This window comes from Macaca thibetana, chromosome 5, assembly GCF_024542745.1.
Source record: "Macaca thibetana thibetana isolate TM-01 chromosome 5, ASM2454274v1, whole genome shotgun sequence".
NCBI lineage: Eukaryota > Metazoa > Chordata > Mammalia > Primates > Cercopithecidae > Macaca > Macaca thibetana.
This window is the reverse complement of record NC_065582.1, coordinates 131,349,371-131,363,098: the sequence shown is the minus strand read 5'-3', so window position 1 is coordinate 131,363,098 and position 13,728 is coordinate 131,349,371. Positions and strand designations below refer to the sequence as shown.

Here is a 13,728-nt window from a genome sequence, read left to right as displayed (position 1 = left end):
AATCACAGAAGTAATGACAGTCTTGTAGCAATGAGCATGCTAGCCCAAATCTTACTCCTGAGCTTCTTGGGACAATGGTTGACTTCAGACCTAAGACAAGAAAGTATAAGGTGAGCTCAAAATATTTTATTATGCTAGAAAGCAAAGCAAGGCTCAAAAACTAATGAAATATTGGTTGGATATGGTTTGGTATTTGGGGACAGTTGGAGAAACTTGAACATAGACTGGATATTATCGTTAATTTGCTGATGATACGATGCTTGTGTAGGAGAATGGTTTATTTTAAAGGAATATATGTTGAAAATATTCATTCAGGGATGAAATGTTGTGATACAGGTGACTTATTTCCAAATGGTTCAGAAAAAATGTATATATACATATAAATACAGACAAAGTAATATAGCAAAATATGTGTAATGACTGAATGTGAAATGAAGGTATATATGTGATCATTGTATTAGTCTTTCAACTTTTCAGTTTGTTTGGCATTTCTATATTTAAGAGTTGAAAAAATTATATCAATGCATATCAGATAGCACAAATAACAGGAAATCAAGCTTGTGTTTCCCCTAAGGTCCATTGTAGTCCTTTGATTCTAGAATCACAGAAAAGGAGATTGCGAATAGTGGTTACAGATAATAAAAGAAAAATGGAGGGATTAAAAATCAGCTTTCTATAAGCCAACATCATAACAGCTTGCTCATTAGATTAGTGTGATTACTTCTTTATTAGGCCTTATTTGAGCTGTCATCTGGTATCAATTAGGTCAGTTATAGTCTGTCAGGTCTACCGGAGGGAAATGGAGCAAGGTCCATCATGGTGAGGATGGCATAATTAAAGCAATGGAAATAATGGCTACTCTTCATTTAAACCTCATCCAATCAACCAAGCTCACATTGGCCTTCCACTCATGTTGAATGCTAAAGATGTGGAAGGAGAGAAAAAACACTTCCAAAACAGTTTTTAAAATCTTGTTTCAATTTAAAGTCAAATCAAATCAGGAGTTAGATGACACATTATAAAGAAAACATATTGAAATATTACTATAGGGACTTAAAAAAGTAAAAGGGCATAACCCATTTATAAATATGTTTCTTAATGATTTAATTCTATACTTATATGTGTACACATGTTATATATCATGTATTACATATGTATACACTGTTAATATTTTTCAACAAAAAGGAATAATAAAAGTGAACATCTCTGAATATTTTGCTAAAAGTGCAAAAATTTTGCATGGTAGTACAGAATTAAAAGAAGACCATTGATATGAATTGAATTCCGCATATACATCTCTTGATCCTTAAAGAATCTAAGCAAAATCCTGAGACCAAAATTGTGGCTATGTTGAAAATCTTTCCAAAGTAATTTGAAATCAGGTTGATTTTATTCAATTACACTTTAGTTGTAAACGTAACAGAAGAAGCAAAGAAGACATAGAAATTCAATTCAGTCTAGACACTAAAATATTAGAAAACAATGGAATTGAGGTTGGGATAATTACTCCGAGAGATTGAACTATGGTGAAATTTCACTTTTATACTCTTGATAGGTAATAAAGTATTTGGACTAATAGTTATCATATATGACATACGTGGGTTATCAATTTTAAAAACTCTTGGTTTTATTAGGTTTTAATTTAGACCTAAATATACTTCAAAATTCACAAACCTTTAGTGACTCAGAAAGCTTTTTAGTATTTTACAGAGTTGTGTATGTAAAAATAGAACTAAATATGTAGTCACCATAGACTATGTTGTCTAAATTATTTTTCCAACCAAAAAAAAAAAACTCGTAAGAACTTGTCACTTCCTTCTTTCCTAAATAAGGTACAAAAATGGGGAATATGGAGGTGGGGAGCACATCACACACATGTTTAAGTTATGTTGTTAATTTTTATTACAAATTAATGATGTCTGGCTGAGTGAGGACACATGATATTGATCTGTATTCTCTAACCCCACTGCTGCCATGAAAGTAACTATCTTTGACAACTCAATCTTTCTGGGCCTCACTTATATCATTTATGAAATGAGGAGAGTATATATTACCAGATAATCCCTAAGTTACTACTCAGTTTTAAATTCTGCACCTTTTATAACTTTGTTACCTCCCTCTAAAGTCATTTACCTTAACAGGAAGGAAATAGGCAAGCATCAGAAGAGGAAAAGTAACATCAGATACTTCTACACATGTATTATTTCTTCCTTCCTTCTCTCTTCCTTCCCTCCCATCATTTCTTCCTCTTCTCTCTTTTAAGATTTGGGGATTATTTCTTGTTTAACTGATAAAATTACCTAAAATGTAAGATACTATGGTAATTATAATATCCTGTCAAATGTTCTACATTGTCACAAAATTTGCAGGTCTTACTTCCCATATGAATTTTCTAAATCTTTTATCATCAACTGATATCAGCTACTGGCATAGTTGCACCACAGCATCTTAATTAGTTTAGCTCAAGTTTAATTTTGCTATGATAAAGCTATTCACTAAAATAATTCATGTGCTTATATTTTTCCTTTGATCTTCCCAAAATTCTGATAAAATATTGCTTGAATCTTTACAATTCAAGAAGCTATTAGTGTTAGACACAAGATTAAAGATTGCATCTACGTCTGTTTTAAACCTTGATTTTTTGTTCATACAATCCTTTTTCTGTTGACTCTGCCAAGTAATAGTAGTAGAAGCAAGTTTTAATCCCAAGTTTTTGGAAAAAATGAGGTAGTCATCAACATTACCACCTAAAATCATGGCAAAGGTATCTGCTATCCCAGTCTCTGGCAGCTCTTTCATAGCTTTTCAACTAGATTTTGATAGGTAGTAGCTTTCCATTGCCTTCCAAATGAGCCTAGGAGGCCAGTTCACCAGGACTCCCTGCAGTTCTAACAGAACACAGACAAGTTGATCTGCATCCCAAAGCCTGCCACTAGGGCTATATGAAAATGCTGCCTCACTAATAGAAACACAATATGCAAGATGCCAGTGCATCTCTGTGATTTACAATATGTCTAATGAGCAAACCCAATGAAGAGGTTTGTTGTCTACCATAAAACCAGATGGATGTAAGCAGTGATTAGAAGCAATTAACTCTGTTCAGCACTAAATAACTTTCCGTCATTAATGTACATTTTTCCACCTCATTAGAGGTACGGAGAGCATGAGGTAAGGTGCACTCAATTTGAATTTCAGATATGCATATGTTTGGAGGAAAAAAACCATAAATTTGTAAGGAAAACAGAATACATGTTAACAGAGGCCTTGTATTGAAGCCATTTTTATTCCATCAATACTGGCTTGGGCATGTACTCAATTTTACCAGCCATCCACCACTCCTTAGGTGAATAGGAAGCTCATGAAGTCAAGTTCTGGTAAGAAACACAAGAAGTGGACAATAAACTAGTGACAATGAAGGTAGACTTTCTTTTTATTTGCTGTCAATGTAATAATCTATTCTTTTAAATGATTAGTGATGCCATTTAAAGGAATAAATCTAGAAAATATAATATTGATTATTTAAAATACTTTTTGGGAATTTCAGCGTAAGACATCCAAAAATGTCACTCAGCCCTCCTCTACAAATATCAAGTATATACAACACCATTTCAGTCATTTGATGAATTTATTAAAGAAGAGAGTTTGGCTAACTGATAGCATTAATTAAAAAAATAAACTTTGACTCCACTCACCAAAAAAAAATCTTTCAAAATGTATTGACTTTTAAAAATAATGTAAGAGATGTTCTGGGTCACAGGCTTATAGTATAATATTGAATGAGTAAAGAAGATATACTATGATCTCATACAAACAAAAGCAAGCTCAGGAAAAATGTGCAAATAAATAAAGTATAATAGTATTAACAGATATTCTAGAAAATGGGACTCTGGATGGTTTTATTTTCTTCTTTATTACTCACATTTCCCAACTTTTCTATAGTATACAATTTTTTGTTCACTTATCTCCTACCTTGCTCCCCAAAGGACTGGATACAGCTTAGAAAGTAAAATAATTGAGATAAAAAGTAAACATAATTGAGATAATATTTTTAAAATAAAAATTATTATTTGTGTTTATAAATTTTTATAAAGAAGTAATAGAACAGAGTGCTTAAGAGCATGTAATACATGTGTATTTATTTTCTTTTGATGATTATGAATCAGCAATAGTTATGGTTTAACGAAGTCAGTAATAGTCAATAATACAATTCTTCTAAAAATACATTTTAAAAATAATACTTAGAGCTAATGTGTATAATACTTATTCTTTGCCAGGTATTTTTCTAATTTGTACATATTCATTTATTTAATCCTCACTCAATAATTCTATGAGATAAGGACTACTATTATCCTCATTTTATAGTTCCTGACTACTTGGACTACTTGTATTCAAGTCCCAGCTCTTGCACTCGCTAGCTGCATGAGCATTTTGAAGCAGATTTGCTGTTTACTGGTTATCGACTTGCCTAAATCCAGTAAAACAGAATATTCACACAGATGACAGGTTACATGCAGCAGGCAGTAAGCAACAATTGGGAGTCCATACCTGAAGGCTCAGGAAAGCTGCCTGGGGTGGATAGAGTCTTACTTGTTCATGCTCCACTTGTACCACAGCTGAGGAACCCCAGAAAACAGCCCAACCTGGGTTTTATACTCCAGGATAGCATAACTTGCTGGGATAAAGCATTAAGGGACATCCTCTTTTTAGGGGGCACTGGAATAGAGCCTTGGCTGTTCTGGCCAGTCTACTCTTTTCTCAGGATGTTGCATTCCCAGTATATTTTAGTTATTCTTAAGAACTTCCACTAAGGAAAGGGAGGGAACTGGGTTGGCCCGAGGCTACCCAGAGAACTATCCTGCAAACATAAACAAGTCATTCAATGTCTCCGTGCCTCAGTTTCTAGATCTGTAAAACGAGGCATATTAATCCTTATTTCTAAGGATTATTAACTAAGTAAATATGTGTAAATTGGTGAGAACAATATTTAGAAAAGAGCAGGTACTATACACATTAGCCATTAGTGTCACTTCAAAAATAATTTTTAGAAGAAAATTATCATGGACTTTGATGAACAATATGAGAAATTCATGATCAGCAAAAGGAAATAAATACACTGTCTTAGTCTGTTGGTGCTGCTATAAAAGAATATAATAGACTGGGCAATTTATAATGAACAGATATTTATTTGGCTCACTGTTCTGGAGAGTAGGAAGTCTAAGATTGAGGAGGTGGCATCTGGCAAGGGCCTTCTTGCTGCGTCATCCCCTGGTGGAAAGCAGAAGTGCAAGAGAGCATGAGAAATAAGACAGGACTGAACTTGGCCTTTTGTGTGTGTGTGTGTGTGTGTGTGTGTATATATATATATATTTTTTTTTTTTTTAGATGGAGTCTCACTCTGTCACCCAGGCTGGAGTGCATTGGCACCATCTTGGCTCACTGCAAGCTCTACCTCCTGAGTTCATGCCATTCTCCTGCCTCAGCCTCCCAACTAGCTGGAACTACAGGTGCCCACCACCACGCCTGGCTAATTTTTTGTATTTTTAGTAGATACAGGGTTTCACTGTGTTAGCCAGGATGGTCTCAATCTCCTGACCTTGTGATCCACCCGCCTTGGCCTCCCAAAGTGCTGGGATTACAGGCATGAGCCACCACGCCCAACCCTGATCTTGGCCTTTTATAATAAACCCACTCCCACAGTAATGGCATTAATCCAGTCAGGAGGGGGGACCACTTATGGCCTAATCACCTCTTATTAGGCCCCACCTCCCAACACTGTTGCATTGGGGAATAAGTTTCTAATACATCCTTTTGCAAGGCCAGGGCGTGGTTCATTCAACCAATAGCAAACATATATATCAAATACTGTGAAAGATCCAACTAAATTCCATCATATTGGTCTCTAGTGCATTCATATTTGTTATCAAAATCAAGAGTCCTTAGTACTTCCTTTCAGTAGTAGAGGAATATTTCTATTTTATATGTTCGTGTATCACAATGTGTACTGAAAATCAAGCAGTTTTTTGCAAGTCATCACCATAAAAAATACTCGTGATGGTGTGTTGGTAAATGTTCAGCAACTGGCTCATAGAGGGACATTTGGAACATTTGCCAATTTCTGTGTTGTGGTGGTGTAAATAACCCCACCATGGTTAATTTAAAGCTACCAATGATTTACCATCCAGAAGGCAAAATTCCTGAAAATGTAAGTCAGATAGTAAGAAACAGTACTAGCCAGCCCCAGGATATCAGTATTTATTAAGGGCCTACTGCATGTGCTACAAACTGGGCACTCCATAAATAAGTGGAAACATGAATGACTTGTGTTTCTAAAATGATGTCATTGGTGTTTCTGTGAAGGTGAGCAATTATAATGAATAGAGCTAGTTGTAAGCATAACCAAAACAACAAATGGAGAAGTAAAGGACATAAGGGATTCCATGTACTTGACCCTCATCTAGTTTAGAACCAGCTTGAAAAAGAAAATAAATAGCTGGATTTTGTTTAGAAAGATCAGCAGATAAATGATGTCTTTCCCATATGATATTCTGGCATATAAACTATAAGATAATCAACTAAATTGAAACACACAAATAAATAAGAGTTTAACTATATTTTAATCATGTGAAGTTCATTTTATATGAGTCATATAAAATGTAAAACAAAAGCTTCCTATTCTTACCATATTATGCATAAATGGGATAGTTTATGCTGATAAAATTTCAAATATTAATTTTAGGAAAAGGGGTTTTTCCAAATCTGAATTTATAAAGTTTTGAAATGACAGACTACATGGTATCCTCAAGCCATGGCTCTGATTATCGGAATCCCTAAAGAAAAAAAAAAAAAAAGTTAACTACACATCACATCAACTGATGACTTTTACTGCTTATATTTCTGATCCACATGTACTTGCCTGCCTATACATATTAATGTTTCAGCATGTAGCAAAATAACTGAGTCCCCGAAGCTCTTAGTTCATTACTGCTACTATCTGTCCCATGAATACAGTTGTCACCCAGTGCTTTTGGCAGTTGCTGAAGTTAATTTGTTAGCTTGATACTCCCATCCAACACGTTGCTCTTTCATTGTGATAATAATTAACCAGTATAAAATTTTTTATACCCTGGAATCAATGTAAAAGTAAGTGAGTGTCCAGTTTATGAGTACTGTATTTGGTGTTATGAAGAATAAAGAAAATGGTATATAATATGATCACTGTTCCAAGGAGTTTACAATCTAATTGTGGAGATAAGATTAAGCTTTATGGACAAAATGACACTATACAGTTATAATATAGTGGTCCTCCTTTACCCTTGGGGGATATGTTTTAAGACCACTAATGCATGCCTGAAACTGTGAAGAGTACTGAACCCTTTATATACTGTCTCTCTCTCTCTCTCTCTCTCTCTCTCTCTCTCAATATATATATATATATATATACCTATGATAAAGCTGAACTTATAAACTAGGCACAGTAAGAAATTAACAACAGTAGCTAATAATAAAATAAAACAATGATAATAATACATTGGATTATACATTATGTGACTATGAATTCTCTCTTTCCTCTCTCAAAATATTTTAATATTTTTGGATTACAGTTGACCATGAACTGAAACCATGTAAAGTGAAACTGTGGATAGGAGGAGACTACCGTGTTCAAGGAAGATTTAGCCTTTCATTAACCTCATCTTTGACAACCCACGAAGCAAACAAACAAGCAAAATCTTTGCAAGGCTTTGCAAAGGCTATGTACATGACAAGGCCTTTGCAAGAAAGGAAGCCTTGAGTGCTCACTTGGCAATTATTTCCTACTTTTATAACATCCCAACAAACTAGGCTACGTAATTCAAGCCAACAACGGATTTCGAAGTATCAAAATAGACCTTGGGAGAAATAATGGCCCACAGTAAAAGGAAAAGAAATACTTTAATAATAGGGAAAATAGAGCCTCTCGGTCCTCAGTCGGTATGGTCTCTGCACCTTGCGCCCCAGCAGGTAAACTAACATGGATTTTTCCAAGCTACCCAAAATACTCGATGAAGATAAAGAAAGCACATTTGGTTATGTGCATGGGGTCTCAGGACCTGTGGTTACAGCCTGTGACATGGCGGGTGCAGCCATGTATGAGCTGGTGAGAGTGGGCCACAGCGAGTTGGTTGGAGAGATTATTCGATTGGAGGGTGACATGGCTACTATTCAGGTGTATGAAGAAACTTCTGGTGTTTCGGTTGGAGATCCTGTACTTCGCACTGGTAAACCCCTCTCTGTAGAGCTTGGTCCTGGCATTATGGGAGCCATTTTTGATGGTATTCAAAGACCTTTGTCGGATATCAGCAGTCAGACCCAAAGCATCTACATCCCCAGAGGAGTAAACGTGTCTGCTCTTAGCAGAGATATCAAATGGGACTTTACACCTTGCAAAAACCTACGGGTTGGTAGTCATATCACTGGCAGAGACATTTATGGAATTGTCAATGAGAACTCGCTTATCAAACACAAAATCATGTTACTCCCACGAAACAGAGGAACTGTAACTTATATTGCTCCACCTGGGAATTATGATACCTCTGATGTTGTCTTGGAGCTTGAATTTGAAGGTGTAAAGGAAAAGTTCACCATGGTGCAAGTATGGCCTGTACGTCAAGTTCGACCTGTCACTGAGAAGCTGCCAGCCAATCATCCTCTGTTGACTGGCCAGAGAGTCCTTGATGCCCTTTTTCCGTGTGTCCAGGGAGGAACTACTGCTATCCCGGGAGCCTTTGGCTGTGGAAAGACAGTGATATCACAGTCTCTATCCAAGTATTCTAACAGTGATGTAATCATCTATGTAGGATGTGGTGAAAGAAGAAATGAGATGTCTGAAGTCCTCCGGGACTTCCCAGAGCTCACAATGGAGGTTGATGGTAAGGTAGAGTCAATTATGAAGAGGACAGCTTTGGTAGCCAATACCTCCAATATGCCTGTTGCTGCTAGAGAAGCCTCTATTTATACTGGAATCACACTGTCCGAGTACTTCCGTGACATGGGCTATCATGTCAGTATGATGGCTGACTCTACCTCTAGATGGGCTGAGGCCCTTAGAGAAATCTCTGGTCGTTTAGCTGAAATGCCTGCAGATAGTGGATATCCAGCCTATCTTGGTGCCCGTCTGGCCTCTTTTTATGAACGAGCAGGCAGGGTGAAATGTCTTGGAAATCCTGAAAGAGAAGGGAGTGTCAGCATTGTAGGAGCAGTTTCTCCACCTGGTGGTGATTTTTCTGATCCAGTTACATCTGCCACTCTTGGTATTGTTCAGGTGTTCTGGGGCTTAGATAAGAAACTAGCTCAGCGTAAGCATTTCCCCTCTGTCAATTGGCTCATCAGCTACAGCAAGTATATGCGTGCCTTGGATGAATACTATGACAAACACTTCACAGAGTTCGTTCCTCTGAGGACCAAAGCTAAGGAAATTCTGCAGGAAGAAGAAGACCTGGCAGAAATTGTACAGCTTGTCGGAAAGGCTTCTTTGGCAGAAACAGATAAAATCACTCTGGAGGTAGCAAAACTTATCAAAGATGATTTCCTACAACAAAATGGATATACTCCTTATGACAGGTTCTGCCCATTCTACAAGACAGTAGGGATGCTGTCCAACATGATTGCATTTTACGATATGGCTCGTAGAGCTGTTGAAACCACTGCCCAGAGTGACAATAAAATCACATGGTCCATTATTCGTGAACACATGGGAGACATCCTCTATAAACTTTCCTCCATGAAATTCAAGGATCCACTGAAAGATGGTGAGGCAAAGATCAAGAGCGACTATGCACAACTTCTTGAAGATATGCAGAATGCATTCCGTAGCCTTGAAGATTAGAAGCCTTGAAGATTAGAACTGTGATTTCCTTTTCCTCAACAAGCTCCTATGTGTATATTTTCCTGAATTTCTCATCTCAAACCCTTTGCTTCTTTATTGTGCAGCTTTGAGACTAGTGCCTATGTGTGTTATTTGTTTCCCTGTTTTTCTGGTAGGTCTTATATAAAACTAACATTCCTTTGTTCTAGTGTTGTGAAGGGCCTCCCTCTTCCTCTATCTGAAGTGGTGAATGTAGTAAATATATATTATGGTTACACTACTGTAAACTTGTATGTAGGGTGATGACCCTCTTTGTCCTAGGTGTGCCCTTATCTCTATTAAATTGTAAACAGGACTACTGCATGTACTCTCTTTGCAGTGAATTTGGAATGGAAGGCCAGGTTTCTATAACTTTTGAACAGGTACTTTGTGAAATGACTCAATATCTATTGTGGTAAGCTCATTGGCAGCTTAGCATTTTGCAGAGGAATTGCTTTGCAGGAAATATTTAATTTTCAAAAAACATAATGATTAATGTTACAATTATGCATCGCTTCTCCCACTATAAATCAGGAATATTTGTGAGAAACTATTGGGAACTATGCTCTTTTTATTTTTATTTTTTATTTATTTTATTTTTTTTGAGACAGAGTTTCACTCTTGTTGCCCAGGCTGGGGTGCAATGGCACGATCTTGGCTCACTGCAACCTCAGCCTCCCGGGTTCAAGCGATTCTCCTGCCTCAGCCTCCCTGGTAGCTGGGATTATACAGGCATGCTTCACCATGCCCAGCTAATTTTGTATTTTTAGTAGAAACGGGGTTTCACCATATTGGTCAGGCTGGTCTCGAACTCCCAACCTCAGGTGATCCGCCCGCCTCGGCCTCCCAAAGTGCTGGGATTACAGGCATAAGCTACCACGCCCGGCCGGGGACTATACTCTTTTTAAAATAGACATTTGTGGGGCTCACGCAATATATGAAACAGTATCCTCTAAAAAAGAGAAGAAAAGAATCAGGCGGTCAAACTTAGAGCAACATTGTCTTATTAAAGCATAGTTTATTTCACTAGAAAAAATTTAGTATCAAGGACTATTATATACTTCATTACTAGAAGTTCTTTTTAAAATTACATTTAAAACAATCACTGAAAACTTGATCCACATCACACCTTCTTTATTTTCCTTAAACATCTTGGAAGCCTAAGCTTCTGAGAATCATGTGGCAAGTGTGATGGGCAGTAAAATAGCAGAGATTTTAGTAGCAATTAAAGGCTGTTTGCACCTTTAAGGACCAGCTGGGCTATAGTGATTCCTGGGGCCAGAGTGGCATTATGTTTTTACAAAATAATGACGTGTCACATGTTTGCATGTTTGTTTGCTTGTTGAATTTTTGAACAGCCAGTTAACCAATCACAGAAAATATTACTTTCTTTCATATGGTTTTTGGTTCACTGGCTTAAGAGGTTTCTCAGACTATCTATGGCCACAGCAGCATACCAGTTTCCATCCTAATAGGAATGAAATTAATTTTGTATCTACTGATAACAGAATCTGCATCACATGAAAAAAAAAAAGATCATTTTATCCATCTTTTAAGTATATGTTTAAAATAATAATTTATGTGTCTGCATATTGCAGAACAGCTCTGAGAGCAACAGTTTCCCATTAACTCTTTCTGACCAGTAGTGCTGGCACCATTGCTTCCTCTTTGGGTAGAGGAAAGGGTGTGTGAACATGGCTAACAATCTCAAATACCCAAATTGTGATAGCATAAATGAAGTATTTATTTTATGCCTCAGTATATTATTATTTAATTTTTTAGGTAATGCCTATATGTTGATCTATTAAGGAAAGAAGCAATTAGTAGAGAATTCAGGATAGTTTTGTTTAAATTCTTGCAGATTACATGTTTTTACAGTGGCCTGCTATTGAGGAAAGGTTTTCTTCCATACAACTTGTTTTAACCTTTGAGAACATTGACAGAAATTATGCAATGGTTTGTTGAGATGCGGACTTAATGGTGCTGTTTAATCAGTTTGCTTCCAAAGTGGCCTACCCAAGAGGCCCTAAGACTAGTAGAAATTAAAAGGATTTCAAAAACTTTCTATTCCTTTCTTAAACCTACCAGCAAGCTAGGATTGTGATAGCAATGAATGGTATGATGAAGAAAGTTTGACCAAATTTTTTTTTTGTTGTTGTTTTGAATTTGAAATCATTCTTATTCCCTTTAAGAATGTTTATGTATGAGTGTGAAGATGCTAGCGAACCTACGCTCAGAGATTCATCGTAAGTCTCTCTTCACCTGTTACAGAATTTCAGATTGGTCATTGATAGTATGTATTTCTTTAGTAAGAATGTGTTAAAATTACAATGATCTTTTTAAAAGATGATGCGGTTCTATATTTATTGTGCTGTGTCTGGTCCTAAGTGGAGCCAGTTAAACAAGTTTCCTATGTATTTTTCCAGTGTTAAATCTCACACATTGTACTTCTAAAATTTCCTTCCATCCTGAATAACGAATAGAAGAGGCCATATATATTGCCTCCTTATCCTTGAGATTTCACTATGTTTATGTTAAAAGTTGTGTATAATTGTTAAAATCTGTGAAATAATAAAAAGTGGATTTAAATTAAAATAATAATAATAATAATAATAATAGGGAAAATAGTCCTATATATTTTAATGAAGCATTTCAAAGGGCACTACATTTGACTAATAAAAATTATTGTTCATAATGTTGACCCTGAATCATCAGGAAACTGTGAAATTAGAATAATCTGTTTTAAATGGCAAGGAGGCATGTAAAATGTCTTTTGAAAATGTTTCATTCAAAACAGCTAAGTTGTAGTGCTTATGACAGGGTATCTGCTATTCAGAATTTCTTATGCTCCCTGTGTTTAACATAGCAAAGGTTTCACTGTATATTTTTGTTCTAGAAAATTCCAGGGAGACACCTGGCATTGGCAGAATCTTTTTAAGCTTATGAGAAGAGCCCTCATGAGTCAGAAAAGTTGACATGTCTTTCTAGACTATCTTCCAAGATGAGATGTTTATAAACTCACAACTTTGGGGAAGTTTACCAAATGGTGATAAGAAGATGGTCAATTCTAGACCCATTAAAATGGATGACGTTCTAAGGAATTTACCTTGGTTCTTCTGTTTTTCTGCAAAGTGAGCCATTCAGGCATTGCATCTTCTGAAATTTCCTCGCCTCTTTCAGGGAAGCATATTGGGACAGAGCTTGCCAGCTGTCTGCTCCCTTTGCCTTCTGCTGCCATTATCCTGAGGTACCGCCCCACCTTCTGGCCCTCCAGCTTGTGGGGGGGTGGGGAATAGGGAGGAGAACAGAACTCTCCCTGCCTCTGACATGCATAACACAATGAAAAGAGCAGAAGGAATGTATATCTATACATATATTTGTCTCTGTCTACATATAGACATACATAGACTGATAGTACGAGTGTGTGCATGTATATGCATGTGAATCCACATGCCCAATGCCAGAATATCTCTATATGTATATATACACGGTATATATTCCATATGCTCTTTCTTTCTGCAGCACACATATGCAGCTGGGAATAACTACTGTGAAAAAAAATTACATACTCACCAAAGACAAATTATGAAGCAGAAACAAGAATATATGGAATGTAGCTATTATAAATTCTTCTCATCTGCTGCCTGCCTTTATTAGAACATGCTCATGTAGCTTAAGAAAATATCTAGCGTTTTATATTGCATGCATATAAAACCTCCTCTTTTCCCTCAGTCTCATGTTTTACACAAGCTCAGCCAGTCACTTAAGCTGGTTCTGGACTGACAACTAATGTAATCAAAAGGTTTAAAGAAACATAATAAATACTTAATGCTGAATTAGAATGGTTA

General features: G+C 36.4%; 1 protein-coding gene across 1 annotated transcript; it reads left to right on the top strand.

Annotated features, from left to right (window-relative positions):
* The first annotated feature begins 7,952 nt into the window (after positions 1–7,952).
* On the top strand, positions 7,953–12,475 carry LOC126955010 (V-type proton ATPase catalytic subunit A-like). Its single transcript, XM_050791132.1, has one exon. It carries the CDS (start codon positions 8,009–8,011, stop codon positions 9,860–9,862), a length of 1,854 nt encoding a protein of 617 aa, XP_050647089.1. The 5' UTR covers positions 7,953–8,008; the 3' UTR covers positions 9,863–12,475.
* Positions 12,476–13,728: the final 1,253 nt, after the last annotated feature.

Coding starts and splice junctions, on each gene's coding strand:
- LOC126955010 (XM_050791132.1), top strand. CDS start 8,009: ATGGATTTTTCCAAGCTACCCAAAATACTCGATGAAGATAAAGAAAGC.